This window comes from Coptis chinensis, chromosome 7 (assembly GCF_015680905.1).
Source record: "Coptis chinensis isolate HL-2020 chromosome 7, ASM1568090v1, whole genome shotgun sequence".
NCBI lineage: Eukaryota > Viridiplantae > Streptophyta > Magnoliopsida > Ranunculales > Ranunculaceae > Coptis > Coptis chinensis.
In genome coordinates this window covers 31,070,512-31,091,951 of record NC_141462.1, presented here as the reverse complement: position 1 = coordinate 31,091,951, position 21,440 = coordinate 31,070,512, and the positions used below count along the sequence as shown (strand labels likewise).

Here is a 21,440-nt window from a genome sequence, read left to right as displayed (position 1 = left end):
CCTCTCCACCACAGAAGTCGAGTATATTGCAACCACTGAGTGTTGCAAAGAGATGCTATGGATGAGAGGTTCTTCGATGAACTAGGGCTAAAGCATAAACGGTTTGTAGTTCTATGTGATAGTCAAAGCGCCATCCATTTGAGCAAGAATCCGAGTTTCATTCTAGATCCAAACACATACATGTGCGTTATCATTGGATTAGAGAAGTCCTCAAAGACAAGCATTTATGCATTGAGAAGATCCATACCGACAAGAACGGGTCGGATATGATAACCAAAGTCTTACCGAAAGATAAGTTTGATGTTTGTTGTGCTACCGCCGGAATGATAGCACACTCCTCCTGTTTATTTGAAAATGCATGGAGGTATCCCCCTCATAGATTGAGAGGGGGAGATTGTTGGTTTTATCCCTCACCATTAGAGCGTGAGGAAGAAGGCATCTAATCAGTATAGTTGAAGGCGCGGTCGTCACGCTCAATATGCTTTGGGGAAGGCGCGGTGTCGCGCTCATTCTCATGCCTTAGAAGAATTCAGAACTTGAGCATGGTCTTCACCAGGCGCGCCACGAAAGTTCTTGGACTTTTGAGCTGGAAAAATAAGAGCATGAAATTTTCAGATTTTCCTATCGAGCCCTAGCTCATGTCTAAAACTTGTGGGTTCTGATTTTTTCCACAGTAATGCGAAATTTCGCGCGCAATATAAAAACAGAAGTTAGGTTTTGGAAAACCAAGTCTTGAATAGAAACCCAATTTTGAGAGCAATCAAAATTGAGAGAAAACTCTTGCAAAGATAAAAGTTTGTAAAGAGAGAGGAGTGATCTAGTAAGGTGGAGAGACTTGAGAGGAGTGATTATAATCTTACTTTCCATACTTATAAAAGGATTAGCTCTTGTGGAAGTAGGCATCATTGACCGAACCACGGTACATCTTTGTGTTGTGGTATGTTTTACTTGCTTTATATTTCTATTGCTTGTTTGTGATTGTTATATCCATAGATTAGGATTGTGGTTGTTAGTTGTAATGAAAGATTAGTTTTTTTTATTGGAGTAGTAGATTGTCCAAGTACAAACTATCTCAGTGGGGATCGATTGGTATTGTTTTCCGCAACAATTTGGCGCCACTTAATATTCAGTTATATGTTTTAAATAACTGAATGAACTACATCTCTTAAGATTCTCTGGTGAATGCATTGTCACCAAGTACTCCGTTTTGCTCTCATAATTTTTGTCCAGATACAGTTCTCATTTGTGATTATTTTACATAAGAGCTTAGAATATTACCATCTCTGAATGATCTTAGCCCTAAGCCACCATTCACCTTCTTCCTACATATGACCTTCCATTTCCAAGTGTGAAGGGGTCTGCTCTTATATTCATCCATTTTATCCAACAAAGTCACTGGACACAGAGTATATTGGAATAGACTGTGCTATAGTCTTCAGTAAGGTGGTTCTTCCTGCTTTGAGAGAGTAGGCGGAAAGACAACTCTTGGGCCTTGGCCCAGTTTTTAATTTTCTTTTTCTTTTTTCCAAAATTATAAATACATACCCAAAACCTATTCTTCAGTTCAATCCAATTGCGTGACAAATCAAGGCTTGCGAGCCATTATCAAGGGTTGTCCTCATCTCGAAAATCTTGATCTGCGAGGTTGTTGCTATAATGATCTACAAGAGGATTTGCAGAAAGAATGTCTGAAGAAAATCAGAGATTTATCACTTCCATCTAGTAACGTTGCTCCTCCACCACCACGACAGAACTTGCTGAGAGCTTGTAGGGGACGCATTAGTCGTCCTATATATACGTGCCTACCACTTGGTGAGAGTGATGAGGATCCAATAAGTATAGAATCAAGCGAGCCAGCTTGTTCTTCACCCATCAAGGCAAGGCTAGAAGTTTATTTTGCTGCCCGCAAAAGTAAGAATCTACTACTAGCTAGCTACGTACAATCCTTTGGTAACTTATATTTACTCATGAGTTGAATACTTGAATTTATATTTACTTCGTGCATTTTTCCTTGGGTTCCTGTTTTGCGTTGTTTCTTGTACTTTCGTTTTATATATAGTGAAGTATTATCTTAAGAAACACACCAAGGCGCTAAGCATTATAAACTGGTGAACATAATATTAAGAGATCCAAAGACGTCCTTATGGCCTTGGCGCCTTAGGCGATGCCAAATTGCAGTTTGTAAAGATGCATGTAGGATTCATAATTAGAAGGGAAGATGAGACCATTTTCACTGATTATGCAGGTCGATGAGATCTGCACATCTCAGTTATACACTGTGAAATGTAAACCTATATGGAAGGCTTGAAGCCCCTGCGAGTTCATGATTTTTTATTTTATTTTATTTTTTTCTGTTTTGGTTTTAATAATAATAAGCCTGCTCAGACAGTCAGACTCAAGGATAAGATAACGATCCTCATCTTGAAAACCAAACTGGATAATGGATATACTTTGTGGGACATGGAGCTAGCCATGCAAGTACACTACTCCGTTTCATTGTCCAAGGTTGTTACTGTAAAATTAAATTTCCAAGAAACCTTCATCTTCGAATAAGAAGAAGAAAAAGTCCGTAACTAACTGATCAGTATGCAATGATAATAAACATAAACTCTTCCAGTGGAAGCAGTGCCGGCCCTGAGGCAAAGCCACACAAGCAAGCGCTTTGGGCCTCCATTATTTTGGCAAAATAAGGGGCCACCAGTCCACCACCAGAGTCCACTGAAACAGTTTAACACATTTTGCAATATACATTTACTAATAAGAACAATATAATTATAGGCTTAATTGTAGCTTATATATGGCTAATGAAATTATTAAATCCACTTGTTATTTCACATCTTACGAAGTCAAAAGATACATAAAATCTTATTTGTAAAAAAAAAAAAAAAAAAAAAAAAAAAAATCGACTAAAAAGAGAAGATAACAAATAATAACACTAGGCAAAAAATGCATTGATTTTTGTTTTTGACATGTGAATTTATACATATAGGGCCACATTTTAAGAGTTGGCTTCGGGCCACCAGAAACTCAGGGCCGGCACTGAGTGGAAGAATGAAGTAGAGAGGATGTGTTCTCTTTAGTGTACAGTGTACTGGTAAAAAGAGCCATATAACTTTAGTGGTGTGAGTATGGGGGAGAGCATGCATATTTTGATCGTGCAAGTACTAATACCTGAATTATGAACAACCGAGCTGTTTAGTGGAGGAGCAGATATATATAATCAAAGATTTAGATGCCAATGGCGGCAGTCCTTTAATATCAAAATTTCCAAAACAGGGTAGTTCAAGTCAACTTCTCCACCAGAATTTCCATGAGGAAGTTGATCTGAGCTTAACATGTAGCTTAAATGCAGTATCATTTCTCATAAGTTAGGCTATTACTTTCCTTCACACATCGTTTAGAAGTATGTTAAGAAAGAGGTACGGTGTTCCAAAGTAACGCAGAAAGCAGGCCATAACAGAGAGGTATCTTTAATTCTGTAAAAGATACAAATCGTTCCAATGCAATGTATATTTTCGTCTAACCTTTTCTTTATGCAAATGTTAGAAATTGAGCTAGAAGACTGTCTGCACTGTAAGAGCAAGTCCAATGGGGTACTATATGGGCTTTTAAAGTGTCATATTAGCACCCCAAACACCAAAATGTCATTCCAAAGGGGCTGTTAGAAGGGTCCTAAATTTGGCTGGTGTGATAAACCCAGCCAATTTGCGGCCTTGTCTATCAGCTACCATAATAAGTTGTCGGGGGACGGACGACACAGTTTTTGCCGTCTGTTGGTAATTTGTGTACAGACAACAATTTTAAATATAAGTCTGTCGTACGTACCTGCCAGACACAACACAATTTTTACTTAGCCAAATTCAACAAATTCTTCACTTAGATGCATTTCCTTGTCATCAAAGCCTCAACCCTCACAGCTTCAACTAACTTCATTTATACCATTTCAATCACATCTATCCATTGTTCTAATGAACTCCATTTCTCATTTCAATCACATCCATCCATTCCACCAATTTTATTTATTGTGTCAACTTTATAGACCACAAATTTTTAATATTCTCCTTCACTCACACTTTTTTTTTCATTGTACCATCAAAGCCTTACCATTCTCAATTTTGCAACATTTTTCTCACATTCAAAATGGCTTATTCTTCTCGCTATGTTGAATCAAGTTCCTCATCCGAAGAAGTCCTCATTCGAAGAAGAGAACATGGTGAATGACGATCAGAACATGTTCTTATCTATCTTCTCGTTGTAGCAAGACATGCACAAAGTTAGTCGTGATCATCGAGGCTCAGTCACCGGTAGAAAATACATTTATCATGATCAAATCGAGGTTCACAATAGGATTATGAGGGATTACTTCGTGCAAAACCCGAGTATCCCCTTGATGTCTTCCGTAGGAGGTTTAGGATGCAACACCATCTCTTTCTCCAAATCTTGAAAGTTATCTCCAACCATGACAAGTATTTCACATACAAGATTGATGGCATTGGAAAGTCATATTTGACGAGTATGGAAAAGTCGGTTGGTTGCATATGGTTATGGTGCAGATGTGTGGGATGAATACGTCCAAATAGCAAAGAGCACTCTTTTCGAAAGCTTGATGCATTTCTGTGATGTCGTGATGGCGGTCTTCGAAGAAGAATATTTGAGGGCTCCAAATGAAGAAGACATTCATTGTTTAATTCAAAAAGGTGAAAATCGTGGCTTCCCAGATATGTTTGGAAGCTTGGATTGTATGCATTGGCAATAAAAAAATGTGTCCTACAGCATGGCAAGATACACATGTAGCACATAAGAAGAAACCTACAATAATTTTGGAAACCGTCGTTGATAGAGACTTGTGGATTTGGCACGCATTTTTTGGTATGGTGGGTTCAAATAATGATGACGTCAACATACTTCGACATTCTCACCTCTTTGACAATCTGATGCGTGATGATGCTCCTCGTTGCAATTACGCCGTGAATGGTCACCAATACAAAATGGGTTACTATCTAACCGATGGGATTTATCCTAAATTGGCTACACTTGTTCAAACAATCTTTGCGCAACAACTCAAATGGTCTGGAGGCTGGGATTCTTTGCTAAGATGCAAGAAGCGTGTTGAAAAGATGTCGAGCATGCATTTTGTGTCTTACAAGCTAGGTTGGGGATAATCAAGAGGCGGGGGCGAATGTGGAGTAGGAATGACATTAATCGGATAATGAAAATGTGTATCATTTTATATAATATGATTGTTGAGAATGAACGAGAGATTGATATTGAAGATTGGTAAATTGACGTTTCTTGGGAGCCCCCAGTCGCACTACATATTGTAGGGAATCAACATGACGAAATTGCAAGAAGGCTTAATACAATTCGTCGTATTCATAGTGGAGAAACTAATGTTCAACTAAAAGTTGACCTTATCAATCACCTTTGGCAATATCGTGCGGATCAAGAAATGTATGTAATATGAGAGTTATTTATGTTAGTGAGTATTATCTTTGTTTGTTCTATAGTTTGAGTATTATCTATGTTTGACTTCATGTTGTTTCAAGATAATTCAAATGAAAATTACATTATATTAAAACTTAAAATTGAAATTACAATATTATAAATGAACTAATAGAAATGAAAGAACTAACAACATTAATTGAAATTAATCTAAGTAGTAGAAGCACCACCACCATTAGAAGCACCACTTGGAGTTCCAAACGATCCACTATCTCTCTTTTGGCGAATTATCTCTAATTTTATCATCTTGAAATATTCGGCAACTTCCAACTCAAGAGTCGAAATATCTTGTGCTAATATTTTGTTGTTTTCTTTCCACTTCTTGAGCTCCATCAACTTCACATTATTGGCGGTGACATTCGTCATTTGCGTCAAATACTTCTCCATCATCTTATAATTCTCTCATCCTTTCTTCAACCTTTCTTTCTCACCCTTTGTTCTCAGTGACCGTTTTTTCTTGGTTCTACTTCCACTTCGTTCTACCTCTACTTCCATCCCCAACTTGTGTAGGAAATGGATCAATTGGAACGCCATCAAGAGTTGACGGCACGACTTCGTCATCTACCTCCAAAATAATGTTGGCTTGTCTCCTCATTGTAGTGGTGGACTGTTCTCCAATTCTTCATTCCATTTATGACTATCCTTGAGGAGGACCCAATAATGTTCAAATTGAAAGTATGAGTTATGAGCCAACAAATATGTTGATTTTGCATCGACCAACCGATCTTGGATCGTTAGTGCCACTTCTTGCACTCCTCTCTAAAGTGGAGATAATTTCTGCCTATCGGTTGCGAGCTTGTTGAATGTATCCAAATCAAGTAGACACCGAATCTTTGGTTCTCTTGTTGTTTTCGTCAACTCTCTCTCAAAAATTCTCGTATATTCTCTCTCAATAGTATGTGACCCGTTGCCCCGCACCAACAATTAGATCTTCATTAACATATATCCGTGTTTTGCAAAGAGCCTCGTCTTTTTTAATTGAGAAATTTGCGGACCTTGTAGTAGATTTCTTTCCTTTTGATGTGGTTGTTTGTTCATTTTGATCCATTATTGTAGTTGGAGTAGTATTTATTGTAGTTAGAGTAGATAGAAATTTTGTGAGAATTGTGAGCAAATTGTGAGAGAGTTATGTGAAGTAGTTGTGTATAAATATGCAATTTTATAAAACCTAGCCGTGTCTAGCTGTTAGAATGGTCTGGACTATACAAACGCCATTACAACTTAACAGACAAACTTAACAGCTGCTAAAAAACGTGATTAGAATGGTTTTTATTTTTATTTTGGGCAGCCAAATTTGGTTGGGCAAGCTAAAAAACCTATGTGGCACCTTTTAGCAGCTCCCCATTGGACTTTCTCTACCAACAGAGAGCTTCATTCTTAGTTAACCCTTTCCTTTTTTGCAGGAGAGTTGTGTAGTACATTAATTGAAATGAAGGTGTACGAGAGAGTGGGATTTCAGATCCATCAATTATAGCTAGATGCCTAGATATACAGCTCTTAGGCTATGTCCAATTGCCCCATATCCTCACAAAAGTGGTGTGGGGAGCGGCGGTTTTTACCCTTCATCCGAATATCACTCTCTATATATTGAGAGTGTTTTTGAAGAATGCAAAGTGCATTCTACGCCAGATGAATTGGAGCCAAATTGAAGAAATGCAAATGGCGTAAAATGGGTTAAGCATTGTAGGAAACTTATTCCAAAAATATACTTATTGTTAAGTAAACAAGAAAATCAAATTGATATAACAAATATATCATGAACAAACATTTAGCTCAACTAATGAACTTAATTTACTAATTATTAAATCCAAGCCTAGTAAAGATTCACTATGTCCTTAAGACAGATTTTCCCCCTCACGGTGCTTGAAGGTTGATGGGAAACTGTCTCCCAAGATAGAACGGATTTCTTTCTATAGAAAGCTAGCACTTCAATTCTATAGAATTAGCGAACACAACATAGTATTTGACTAAGAACAGGGGGAGAAGAGAAAGATCAGAACTCTGTGTGATCTGGTGTGTTTTTCTCTCCAAATTCATCCACTATTTATAGGTGAGTGGTGCCTCTTCGAAACAACACAGTGACTCTTGGAAAAAAGTAAGCAACTCTTTGAAAAATCACATGTTTCGAAAAGACACACCATTTCGGTATAAAGCACTGTTTCGAACCAGTGCCTATTTCGAAAGGTCACACCTTTTCGGCATGATGCACTGTTTCGAACTAGTGCATATTTCGAAAGGTCGCACCTTTTCGGCATAATGCACTGTTTCGAACCAATGCACTATTTCGAAAAGGTTTTTCTCACTTTACGTACTGTTTCAAGATAAACCCATTTCATCTCAAGTGGGGTAACTTGGGAGACAAATAACTCATTTATATCTCAATGGATTTGTACAAATCTATTTTTCTAACAAACATATCATTCGGCGTGGAGTCAATTGTTTTGTGTCCCCACCAAGTCAGAAGCTAATTATGACGAATTCTTATCTTATTTTATTTGTAATTTCGCGCCGCTCGAAGTGGCGTAGAATGGTCTGAACCATTGGACACCAAAATTTACTCCCCATCCTCAAAATACTGTTTTTTGGTGGAATAGAGATAGAAGGTGGATACACCATTGGACTCAGCCTCAGCAAAGTAAATTGGTCAGGATTTTCTAGCCTATTAACAAAAGTTGGTCTAAAGAGGCTCCATGTTTGGCAGCCGAGTCTGCACTAGAATTAGCTTCCCTCTGACTAATTTTCCGATTTTGCATGCTTGCAATGGTTCTGGGATTGAGTGACCAAGGAATCGAACCATTGAAAGCTTGAGCAACTGATTTAGACTCAGTTTATTCTTGAGCTGAGGTAGTTCCACTGGGAGGTTACTGCATTACATCAGAAACAAAATTACAGGCAACAATGCCCAAACCATGAGAGAAGATGCCCAAAAATTGAGTGTTAATCCCTGAAAACGAGACCAGGTCCCTCCCTACCCGGATTGCAGCTCAGTTCATGGACCATGGCAATTACAAGTTAAAAGACGAGGGGTTCATAATCCTTACTCCTTAGTCTACATTTAATAAAGCTGATTTAGAATCTTTAGTTCACAAAACATAATTTTTTCTCAGAATGTTGAGGTGGTCATGGAATTATTGTTTTCTGGATCACTTGAAAAAGATGTGTCTTCGTTGTTGTTGCTGCTATCCAAAATTGATCTCCTATCCTCCCGAATCACACCAAACTACCAAACCTAGAATTTTCCTTGACAACACTATGGTGCTGCACTCCTGAAGTCCTGATACTTATTTTCAGTCAATGACTTCAATTGTTCGACTAATTTAGGAATGTGCTTCGTTGGGTGCACCAACAACATTGTCTGCCGTAATTGCATATTTTTCGTCTGTTTAATCGTTTTTTTCATTTGGGCTAACCCTTATATGAGCAGAAATTGGCTCTCTTGTTTAGAGATTTTTGTCTAATTTGCAAGGCCTTGAACATAAGTTCAGAAACAGAAAGTGTAAAATCTCCTCACAGAAGAGCGGTTAGCCTACACAGGCAGACATTCATTCTCTATTGGTCCCGTCCTACAAACAGGAGTATTCTTTGAACTGGTGTCTATAATTCTATATCCGGTCTCGTCCTAAAAACGAGTGTCCGTAACTTACTTGCCCCTATATCGAACCACTTCGTAATGTGGCGTGCACAGGTTGCAACAGTAACCCGTTGGGGATTTCCCAACCCATCTTTACCAAATTAAAAACTCATCTATAAGTCAAAGCAAACACATGCCCAACCATAGAGATGGATTGAAATTGAAAGACTTCGCTGCGTAGACCTGGCAAAATATTTGGTTGACTACAGGAAAATAGGAAAAGTACACCTGTTAATGCTGACATAGCAAAAATGCATCTGAAGAGATATTTAATCTCTTCCCTGAGGCATCAAACAAAGACATTAGTCCATAAATTTTCCGATTCATATACTTGTTCCAAGGTCTCAGTCGTCTGTGTGCAAAAAAGGTCTCAGTCATCAATTGACATTGTTTACTATCAGTGCATGCATCATCAACAGACGTTCATACTATACTATATATAAGTCATCACATTGCAGCTCATACTATAATACGCCTATGTAACTTGCCCTAAAAACGTTTCAACTGAGCACCCTGTCTAGTCCATTGAATCCTCTTCCTGCCACATATGGGCTAGAGCATGCATCTTTACCTGATGAGAAAACTGGAGAGCAATGCCCTGCAAGATAAAACCAACATAAGGGAAGTGTAAGTAAATGGAACAGGCAGAGAAGCGTTAAGCAAGGAACAGCCATATACAGTCAAACATTTAATTTCTTTGGACAAATTAAGTGTTAAAATCCCTAAATTAAAATTCATAGAATTTCATTGTTAGTAGAATAACTAAACTATATAAGATAAAATCAAATAAAAGTTACAGAAACAAACAAACAGAAATGAATATTCCATTGCGTGTATCCCACTGCATTGAAACCAAGAGGGCCTTTTTTCTTGTGAACAACCAAGAGGGCTTAGGCAACTCATAGTATCCCCCTCAGCAACGTAAACATACGCATAGCCACCCACAACAAAATAAACAAATAAATGGTCCATGCCCTTCCCAGTACTAATAATTACCATTTGAAATAAAACCTATTTTAACCTAATGTACTAAAAAATCATACAAACATTTAAAATATCATCAGGATTGGAAAATATTAGATTGGGATTCAAATAATCTTAAGATCGGAACAGGCAAAATTCAGTAGACAGAGGCAAAAAGGAAAGAATAAAGATTAGGAAAAAGATCCAATTAGCAAGAGTTGGGATTCAAACTCTTTAAAGAGTTGCTAATTTAACTACCTGATTTGCATTGCTTGAAAGAATGGCATGACAGTCCGTTTGGAGAAAGTTTTCAGCTACATTACACTCTTGAAAGAGATGATCAACAACACAAGAATTCTTGCTCTCCAAGCAGGACTTTATTATACCCTCTGCAAGGTGATTCAATGCGTTATGGAACGGATACCTGCATACATTGTGAAAAAAAAAAGTATAACCAGTTAACCACTAGCCTCAACGTATCTGGCCTAAAATGAAATAATGGTTTACTTACTCAAAAAAGAGATCTAAGATTCTTTTGATGGCTCCTACACAAAGCAGCTCTTTCTCAGCAAGTTCATTCTGAGTCCTCAACAACACCGCAAAAAACTCCACAATCTGACAGAAAGGAGAATACAATTAGAGAAGCTTGAGAAATGTAAGCGAAAAATCCGATATCTGAATTCAAAGCACATTATTTTACCATCACAAGGACTGGCATAGCATACAATATTCTAAATAAACAAGTCATTGGAGGTTGATAACTGGTTAAAACAGTCAAAACACAATCAAGTCAGTTAAATGAGAAACATAAATTTTACTAGGCTGTTTTGATGATCAAGAAGGGATTCAAGAGACTATAAACTGAAAGTAAGATGTAATCTGCAGTATCCAAACTCAATGCATACTTTTTCACTATTGCAGACGGACTGGCATAGTATCAAAGCCTACTATCGTTTCAAGAAACAAGTAGTTGGAGGTTGACAACAGGTTAAAAGCCATCAAAACCAACAACTCAATTATATAAAAAACCACATAAATTGTACTTGTAAGATTTAAGAAATGCTTCTGATCTACTAATTACCGACCTTATCCAAGAGGTTAAAAAGGTTACACAGGTGTACCGTTTCTTCAGACTTTTATTAATAGTTTGTAATCAAGCTATTTTTCCAACAAAAACTGAATATAAATAAATAACCAATATACAGTAATTCTTTACTCAGGGTGAGGACAGAGTAACAGACCTTCAAGCAATGCTTCCCGAGAGGAGGCCTTAATACACCATATGCGGTGGATAAAATATTCTCGTCAGAAGAGACATTCAAAAGCATAAGGAAGTCACCTGCATGAGAACATCCATAGCAACCAGATTGTTATACATACTATCCCAATTACAAACTAAACCATGAAACTACAATTCAGAAGTAATGCCCCGGCCAATCACACAAAGCATTTATGACCTCCAAACATATTCATACACATTGTTGGTCTAATGCTCAAAAACCTGTCGACTCCGCTCCTAAAAGCTTTAAACTATCGGTATTGATAAGTGATCCACTACCAATTAAAGCACAAACAGGAGTCAAACACCAAGCTTCACCCTACATGCAAGAAAACTTTTACCGACCTTGAAGAGAATTTTACTAGTGAAACTTCTTGAAAGTGGCAAAAATTAATTTGTATACTTCTTTTTCATGATGAATCCCCAATAAAAAGTTGGTTTACCACAGAATGCAATCAAACACACCTTAGTCTGACTCCAATTCATATCAACATTTCAGAAAACAACACAGTCAAGGGCAAAGGCTGAAAGAAACTTCGAATTCATTTATCTAAAAATACATATAGCAAGACTAAATAAACCAAATGAACAATCTACAAAAACTAGCTAACGTCACCACCCAGCAAATATGAAGATGTTTACAAATCGGTCCCACAAACTTATCATGACAAGATGGCAACAGAGGTTACTCCACATGTTGAGAAACACATTTCACAATACTGTGATCCAGGCGTAAGACACATAACATGTAATGAATGTATAAGATAGGCTGATATATGCCAATAGCATTAAACACGTGACATACTTTATGATCTTAACATAATTAGAACAAATTTATAGTCCATAGACGGTGAGGCACGCTTTCACAAATCACAATACTAGTCATTAGTCAATCAGAATGAATATGTATCTACAAAGAGGGTGACGTAAGTTTAAATCACGATATACACTTGTAACCCTAGTAACTATGGTCAAATAAACTTAATGCAGAAAACAGATCAAATAATTTGCAAGTAATTTAACTGACTAGCCCAAACTTACCAAGTTTTGGAAGCATAGCAATAATAGTCTCAGGGTTTTCAGTGATAGGTGACTCGTAGAAATGTTGGTTTCGAACGGAATGAAGTAAGGGAGAAGCCAAACTTTTACGATCCATCAAAGAAATACAGACAGATAGTGAGTGCACAAGGCCAGATCTTGATTGTGAATCTTCTAGTGCATTAGCTAATATCATTGCAACAAAACTGCAAACAAGTAAAATACAGAAATAAACGTTCAGACTATATGTGCTTCACTAAACCAGAAAACTAAAAAACGTGGATTAGCCAGCGATATAAGACAAAATGAAAACCTTGGCGTAGAGAGTTTAGAAGCCAGAGCAGGAGCATTTTGACTGATAGCACAGAGAGCTATGGCGGCATTAGCATGAACTTCTGGAGAATTCTGACCATGTGAGAGAAATCCGTCAGGAACAAGACCAAAAACAGAAAGAAAAACTAAAAAAAAAAAAAAAAAAAAAAAAAAAAAATCAGCATTAAACAATCCAGCTCTCATAAACTCAAAACATGTCACTCACTCTACACTTCTGACAACTATGACCACAGGAAGTTATGGTTAAAGAGCATAGTAGCGGGTGAGGAATTGTGAGTAGACAAACATATACTGCATAATATAGTTAGTGGCAAACAATATTTATTTATGATAAATTGTGACAATACCAGCATAGCATTTGGCTTGCCGGCATCTAATCGCAGTGAATATATTTTTTGTACTATCACCGATGGGATAAAGGACATAGTACTGTGTCATTGCCCTTTGCTTGTTACAATCATTTTTTATTTGCGAAGAAAACAGTTGTAAGAAAGCTCTCACTAATACAAAAAGTAATAGTGATACTTTTTTTTTCGCTAATCAGTAATAGTGATGCGGTGTATTATATATTTATATGAAATGGTTATTTCTAGTCCTTTACTCTAAATTTGGGACATACATTTGTTATGTGGACCTATCAATGATGGGACTAAGTGATGTGAACATCTAGTGGGAATACATGAGTCCAAGGCTGCAAGAAATAGGACATCAGTTAGTGTTGCCACATGGCCTAATTTAATTGGTTTATCTGAATAGCAAGGTAAAACCATGTTATAAATAAGGGCATGTAATTGGGTTTAGGGGAGTTGATGTTACTGAACGAAATTAGAAATAAAAATATAAAATATGGATTTTTATCGTTGTTGCTTCCACCAATCATCATCCGCATCACTACAATATATTATCACTACTAATAGATTATTAATTATGCCAGAATTTTGATATTTCCTTCAGAGGGACAAAAAAAGGTGCAAGGAACCACATGGACCCAACGCACAAGACAGTTAGCATCCAATTTATAAACTTCTTCCTGACTGTAATGATCCCTTTAGTTAAGGAGTGCATCCGACTCAGCCACTCACCATTATCACTTAGCCTACAAGGATTTATTCTTTTCAATGTGAACAATTTAGATATTAAGTAAAATTCAATTACACCCAATGGGTTCTCCATAAATGAAAATCCAATTCTGAAACAAGAGTTTAGGAAAAATATGCAAAAGGAGAGTTTTTGCCCTATCAATGATGCCTATAGATTGCTGATGTGCTTATGCAATAGAAAATAACTTGTAAGCGCCAAATTTCGCTAGGTAAACAATTAATGCAAAATAACATGCAATCTAAACACTTACAGATGGATTCAATTTATCAACAAGCATTTCCAACAGATTGCTATTAGCTAACCACGGCATCACATCCATAGAAGTGGTATCGACATGACCATCAGCACAAACAAGACGAACCAAAACCTGTGCAGAGAGGGGTTTTGGCATGAGAAGTAACCTTCACAAGATTGAATCCAAAAATCTAAACTAGAATAGATAACATGCCAGACATTGACTAAAGTGATCCAACTGTCGTGCTTTATTTACTGACCTCCATGATTGGTGTGATTCCTATCAAATCAACTAACCGCCTGAGTACATCCTGATTGGCCTAATAAAAATCAACTAGGTAAGTAATGTAATATTGACGAGCACAAACAGATGAAACAATCCCATATCATCTTTCACCTTTGCCTTGAGAACAAATTACTACTTTCAGAATTTTATCAATAATGTTAAAACTAAAATATGCACCCATAAATCAACTCCTATACACAAATAAAAGGAAAGAGGGAAGATATAGGCCATTAAAAATTTATGATATATATATATATATATATATATATATATATGAACTCCACCTTATAGTGACTCCAAATTTACTCCACTCCTAAAAGTTGACTTACAAGATGAATTGAGTGCTAATTTTTTGTGGGGATATACATCACATGATGGAGAACACTCCCACAAAAAATCAGCTTAATTGAATTAACCTTGTCAAAACTTGTCAAAATCTGGGCCGTTAGATAGTTTCATAACATTCTAAATGCTTTTCGACGAGTTTGTACATCTTCAATTGAACTGAATTTTTGCGAGAATGATCTCTCTTGTGTGGAGAACATCTCCACCAAAAATCAACTTCTAATTCATTGTATTTAGTAGTGGAGGTTTTTTGGAGTCACTTTAAGTGGAGTTCATATAACCATCCCCATATATAAAATATGTGTACATGGTGTTAGTTAATAAAAAGATATTTTTCAGCAAAACTGTTGCATTCGTCAACTGAAGTTTATTAAGGTGAAGTAAGTCATAAAATATAATGATACTGTCATACTGCACAACTTCAGATTACAAAGGCTAACATCTAAATATCAAATGAAAATGAATATAGAGATACGTACATAGTCGTAGATCAACATTCGTCGTCAATTAAAATTGACACTATTTTATGAAATATGTAATTTCAAAAAGAAAGTATAGAAATCTAAGGGGTGTTAGACTTAAAGCATCAACTTACTTCAATGTAACTTATAATCTGGATCATCTTTCGCAACATCAGGCAAACAGCAACCTAGATGACCAAAAATCCATCAACTAGCTAAAATTAGAATTCAAAATACATTAGCAAGATTACTGTAGACCAGATGAATACACATTAAAAACTGAAGCCAACAAAGGATTACAACATAAACATTTTCTTTTCTTTATAAAATGATACCTTGCTAAAGTACCCAGCTAGCATAGTGCTATAACAATGTTTTGGTTCCAAGAAAGAAAAGAGCAAGTTCATTAACTGCAATTGAATCAATAGAAACTTAGTGAATAAGTATAACAACAAAAGCCGGAAAAGAAGTAAAAGAGTTAAGAAAGCATGTACCTCATCTTCCTCTACCAAGGTTTTAAGAATAACATCAATCTCACATGTAAATATCTCGCAAGCGACGAAAGGAAACCTAAATAATGGCACCAAAAAAAATCACAGAAGAAGCAAATTAGCAAAGAAGCCAAAGGTCCGTACGTTTTTTGAGCTGGGAACAAAACATATATGGTTCTCAAAGAGGTCAGAGTATCGTACTTGAAAACTCGTTTGCTTTCAGCATCTACAGAAGCTTCTTCCACAATATACCGCAATAACTGCTCTACCTGAGCTCTATCGCGCAAACTAAAACAAGCAGAACATAATAAGGACCAGATAAATAACTTCCGAAGAGCTAAAGATACTGAGATAATGAGACTTGTATTCATCAATCATCAGCTAAAGTAAACATTATAAATAGTATCTAAATTTCCAAGCTGCACCAAACTCTGATATTTTACCCAGTTAGCATGTTAGCCTCTATACATCGCAAATTTGATTTGATCTGGGGCATATTGGCATACATACATAGTTTAACTTGAGGTACAGATGCATAAGACCATATCAAAACCAAGTTACAGTTGATCAACATTAAGTCAACCTTCTCAGTGTTTCAGATATAAATACATGTCAGGTCTCTTCTATATAACTAGTGTAAAGCTATCTTAGTAACAGAGTTCAATGCATAAGTTCTTTGCCAACTAGAGTTCAGTTGCAAGTTACGTAGCTCACACTGGAAGGATCTTAGTTGGATATAGATCATATGCTAAATGGGAGGCCAATTTCTGGTGGCAATGTCATCCCAGTGTATTTTTGCACTGTAAGATTCACACTGCTTTGTTTTTTAACATGACCAGTTTTCCAAATTAACTAAATGGGAATTCTGTAGTGGGTGACACCATAAAGGCCTTTCAGCATCAAGAAAATGAGCTTCTCAAAATAATGGGCGAGATCAAAGAAATAAGAAGTTACGAGTTATGACTAATATCACTCTAATATTAGAACAGACATAGCCAAGATCCTCTGATTTTCCAATAGAAGCGAAGAAGAGATGCCAAAGTGAAAGAGGGTATTACAAATTTATAAGGCGACTGTTTCGAGTTTTGCATTCTTGAAGTATTCCTTCCTCGTCAAGAAGCTCTTCCAGAGTGAAATCTTCCTTATCCAAAATTGAATCCACCTACAAATGGTATGACATATAAAAGATTAGAGTGACAAAATGTAAAATTCACAATTAAGCTTCTACTAATTACATAACACGTTCTAATAAAGAAATTGAACTGCCAATGCATCAAGGAAAATTAATATGTGACAGCAAGACTGTAACAAGCTTCAACTTCAAAAATGTGTACTACCTGATGAAGAATAGCAGGACGCTCAACAGACCACCTAAGCGCCGCATGAAAGGCTCTGCGCTCTCTTCGTCGAGTACTAGGTCCATCCAGCTTGGAAACCTGAAGAACCTTGTGAGGTTGAGGTGAAGGGGCTGCCACAGCCTTCCTCTTTCTAGCTCGAGGGATATACTCGGAGATCAAACTGGCGAGAGAATTCAAAGACAGAGCCAAGTTAAAATCCTCCATTTGGTCAAGCACCACACCAATGACCAAACCATCTCGAGTAAACAATGGTGAACCGGATGCGCCATGTCCCGCATTTAAATGTGACAATGGAATAAGCAAGTGGCTATCTTGATATCTCCTGAAAACCTCCCAAACATCCGAATTAGTGCCTTGGTTGACTGTTGACTTTATATATTCACCAGTTCTAAGATGGTTTGAAATGACTCTACCTTCAAGAAGTTAGTAGTTCAATCCATATACATGACCAATTGAAATCACTTTTGGAAAGGAGAGAATTAAATCTAACATTTTCTCCACCTTAAAAAACTTAACAGGTTGGAAAATGAAAGAATTCCTAAAATGCTTATTTATTGGACGAAGTATCAGTATATCAGCACTATTATCTCTGTTCACTTCCATAGCACCCCTATAGTTATCATCAGAAACTGCCACGGTCTCATATGTTGTGCCATCTTCAAGATAAGACAACCCTTTATTAGTAGACTTAAAAGGTACTGTATGGGCTGCGGTCACAACATAACCTTTATTGTTTATTACGAAACCCGTTCCAAACGACTTAGAAATCTTTTCCTCGCCCTCATCTGTTAACTCCTTCACATGGCACTTGACTCTCACAATAGATCTTTTGTGATCTTGAAAGAACTTCTCAAGATCAAATCCCATATTCTGAAAATATAAAACCCATATATCAAGACTTGAGCTACGAAACAGCAATGACCAAATAAATAATCAAGGGCAGCAAAACAATAAGCAAAAAAATATCCAAGTGCCGACATGTTCTCTTGAAACAAGGTACACACTGAAAAGGTACAAAAACCATGCTGAAATTTCACTCAAGCAAACCTGAAAACAGTCTAACCAATATACTAAAGATGCATGAATGCAAACACACTAATAAAACATGATCCTACAAAAAAAATAAACAAAGGAATGGAGACAAAAAAAAGAATATACAACTGGAAATTAGATCCCATTTTCTGAAAATTCAAAATAAGATCAACTGGAAATATCTATCCTCATTCTTCTTCAACACAAATCATTAAAATTTTATCAAATTTTCGCAAATCAATCCAATTTTATTGATTTGAAATCATCTTTTCATCAAAATTCTTCAATCAAACAATAATTTCATCAAATCACTTCACTGAATTGAGAAATTAGAGGTTTTCTTTATTTCAATCAAGAAAACAGATTCAACAAGAAGGTGGTTATACTCATTTTTCAATTCATCAACATGGTTCGAACAAATCAAAACTCTATGCCTTGAACAAATGGAATTGCAAGAATGAATACTTATGCTGAAGTTGTTAATCCAGCAATGAATCTAACTCAGAATGAAGCTCAAGTTATGAATCAAGTTTAAAATCAAGATCGGAACTATATCAATCCCTCTGCAAATCTTTTTAATTCATCATCTCAATATCAATTTCATGGTTTCTCTCAATTTGTAAATCAAGTTTAATCACCAAACGAATATTAAGTCTAGTGAAATAAATATTACCTAAATCGATGCTAAATTTCATTTTACACCACGTTTAATTTGATATGAAATCAGGAAAGATACAAATATGAAATTGATCGAATAACAACAGCAGAAATTAAAGGGTGAAATCAAGAAAATTACCAAATCGGCTGAGAAATTAAAGAGTGAATCCAGCCGAGAAATTGATCCAAATCAAGATATTGAAGAGAACGGTGGATAAAAATGAGGAATTCAAAATTTGAAGCGGGAAGGACAGGGAGAATTGGAAAAATGAGGAATTTGTTTGGGTAGTACTGCTAGTTATAGGCAGGTAATTGGGCTTCGGGTCCATTGGGCCCATTTGGTATTTCTCGGGATTAAGCACGATATTTCGGTTGAATTCGCAAGAACCAGGATATATCTAGTGTTTTTTGTGGGTGGTCAATTTGATGCCCACCTAGATATGCTCTGAGGTAAGTGAGTTGAATGGAATAATTATGATTTATGTACATCTTATTTAGGACCAGGACAGGAATTGAAGGAACTTATGTTGATCTCACTTACAAGAGGATGCCACTACATGGACGGACTCCATCTCGAACACTGGCCTATTTTCTTCAAGTTCAACTTACACTGCACTCATTGGAGACTTTGCCTTGTGAGATGGGCTTCATTGGTAGACATCTTCCCATTAGAGCATAGAAATTGTGAGCCCTTTTCATGTAAAGACGCACTCAAAGCGACTGTGATATAGAACCATTCCTCTTACATACAAAAAGTTCTTAGCACGTTAAAAAAAAATGAAAAGAGATCCGGCTTGACTCAAAGTTCAGCGAAAGTTATCCAATTAATTTTAGTGTTTACATATACTTTGAGGAAAGTTAAATTACTAGCACTAATTACTCTTTAATCGCTCTTGTTTTAGACTTGGTGTAACCTTTCCTTGCAAGAAAATACCCAACATAGGTTTGTGAGGTAACTCTGGTGGGGATTTCTATATACTAACAAACTTGAGGGCTATTGGGGAGAATCTTAGGAACTAATGAAATGCACTTATCTAGTTTTCGCGATACGTGTGATATACTAAGACTAAGTCCAATGGTGTGGCAAAATACGAAATATGACGGAAATTGTGATTCAATGGTCTATCAATGGGAAGAAAAGAAGCAAAATGGGAAGGAAAGAAAAAAAGTATGGGTTAACCAATATTACCCCCCACTAGACGAGCCAATTAGGATTTTCCCCCACTAGATGAGAAATTAGGGTCTCCCCCCTAAATACACACAAAAAACAAGTCAAATTGGGTTGACCGAATTTTTTTTTTTGTGTGTATTTAGGAGGGAGACCCTAATTTCCCATCTAGGGGGGAGGGGGGAATCCTAATTGGCTCATCTAGTAGGGGGTTAACACTAGTTCACCCAAAAAGTATTTCACATACACCTTTTCGGAGTGGCGCTAGGGAGTTTTGTTTTGTTTTTTTTTTTTTTGTTTTTTTTAAGTGGAAATTTTATTAATAAGGATAACGAGTTTTACAAATAATTAGGACAAGCGTGCAACAATCTGCGCCATAAGTCCTTTCTGAATGGCAAGTCCTATTCTCCTAAATACAAACTCGTTGGAACCAGCTGTCATTACGTTGCAGTCCATAACTTTCTGCAATTTCTTAAGGAGCTCAACAAACTGTTGTGCCAAGAAACCAAAAGTGTCAAAACTGAAAGGAATGAAACAATGCTAATTAGCTCTACAAGCCTCCTCGTGTTTCTCAATTTTCCCTGCCGCTGCTCTATTAGCTGCTTCTTCTACCTCAAAGACTCCATTCTCAAGCCCTACCAACGGAGAGGCTCCAGTTACATCAACACACGCATGCCTCCCCTCAGACCAACTGTAAATCAATACATCTGCAGGCCGAAGTGTCGATCTTCCCTCATTCGGATCAGTGAGAAAATTCACAGTAGCTTCCTTCTTTACTTGTACCCCAGCCTTCCAAAATGCATCACATAAAATATCTCTGACATGATCATGTCGGTATTGAAAACCGGAAAATACCTACAATGTGCTGCATAATCCCCGAAAGCATCTAGTCTAGTCTTTTTGCAAATAGGGCATAGACCACCATCAGAGTACAAAGGAATCATGAGACGGTACCGAAGAATAGAACGATACTCCACTGGCAACATAGGCTGTCCAAGTCCCTCCATCAGAATAGTCAGTAGAAAATTTTTGCATGTTCTGACTGCAAGCATCTAATAACTATTTTCTGACGAGTAGATAACACAAACTCCCTCTCAAGACCAGCAACAATCTTACAGTAAAACGCTTCCACCAAAAAATTTTGTGGTTTTAAGGGGACGGTAGCATTCACAGCCAGAGAGTTAATGTCAAAATCGGATAGAGAGAGACTCGATGCACTGCTAGCAACATCAAGAATCTCATCCAAAGGCACTGCGCTACAACTCCTAAGAATGTGGTTCTGAAGCTCAGAAGTCTGACAACGGGAGGCCACAAAAGCAAAAGTAGAGACATCAGTGGCACAATAAATACCTAACCCACCCAGATGTAATGGAAGTGTGGATAGATGCCACTGCAAATCACCGAAGGCAGGACCATCAGAAACCACAATACCCTGGAGAACACTGCGGAGATGTCGATCAAAAGTCTTAGCTGCCTCTCTGAAAAGATCTGTTTTTTTTTTTTTTTACACCATTGTCAAAAGCGGCTAGGGGGTGTTTTTTATTATTATTTTTTTTTTGTA

General features: G+C 36.9%; 1 protein-coding gene across 1 annotated transcript; it reads right to left on the bottom strand.

Moving 5' to 3' along the window:
• Positions 1-9,373: 9,373 nt before the first annotated feature.
• Positions 9,374-17,374, bottom strand: LOC147487102 (uncharacterized). Its single transcript, XM_086573136.1, has 14 exons — positions 17,002-17,374; positions 16,723-16,826; positions 15,866-15,952; positions 15,668-15,743; positions 15,509-15,583; positions 15,308-15,361; positions 14,342-14,401; positions 14,098-14,214; positions 12,727-12,818; positions 12,417-12,619; positions 11,338-11,435; positions 10,608-10,711; positions 10,355-10,520; positions 9,374-9,731 (listed from the first exon to the last, which is right to left on the bottom strand). The coding sequence occupies exons 1-14, from the start codon at positions 17,224-17,226 to the stop codon at positions 9,651-9,653; spliced, it is 1,542 nt and encodes a 513-aa protein (XP_086429262.1). The 5' UTR covers positions 17,227-17,374; the 3' UTR covers positions 9,374-9,650.
• Positions 17,375-21,440: the final 4,066 nt, after the last annotated feature.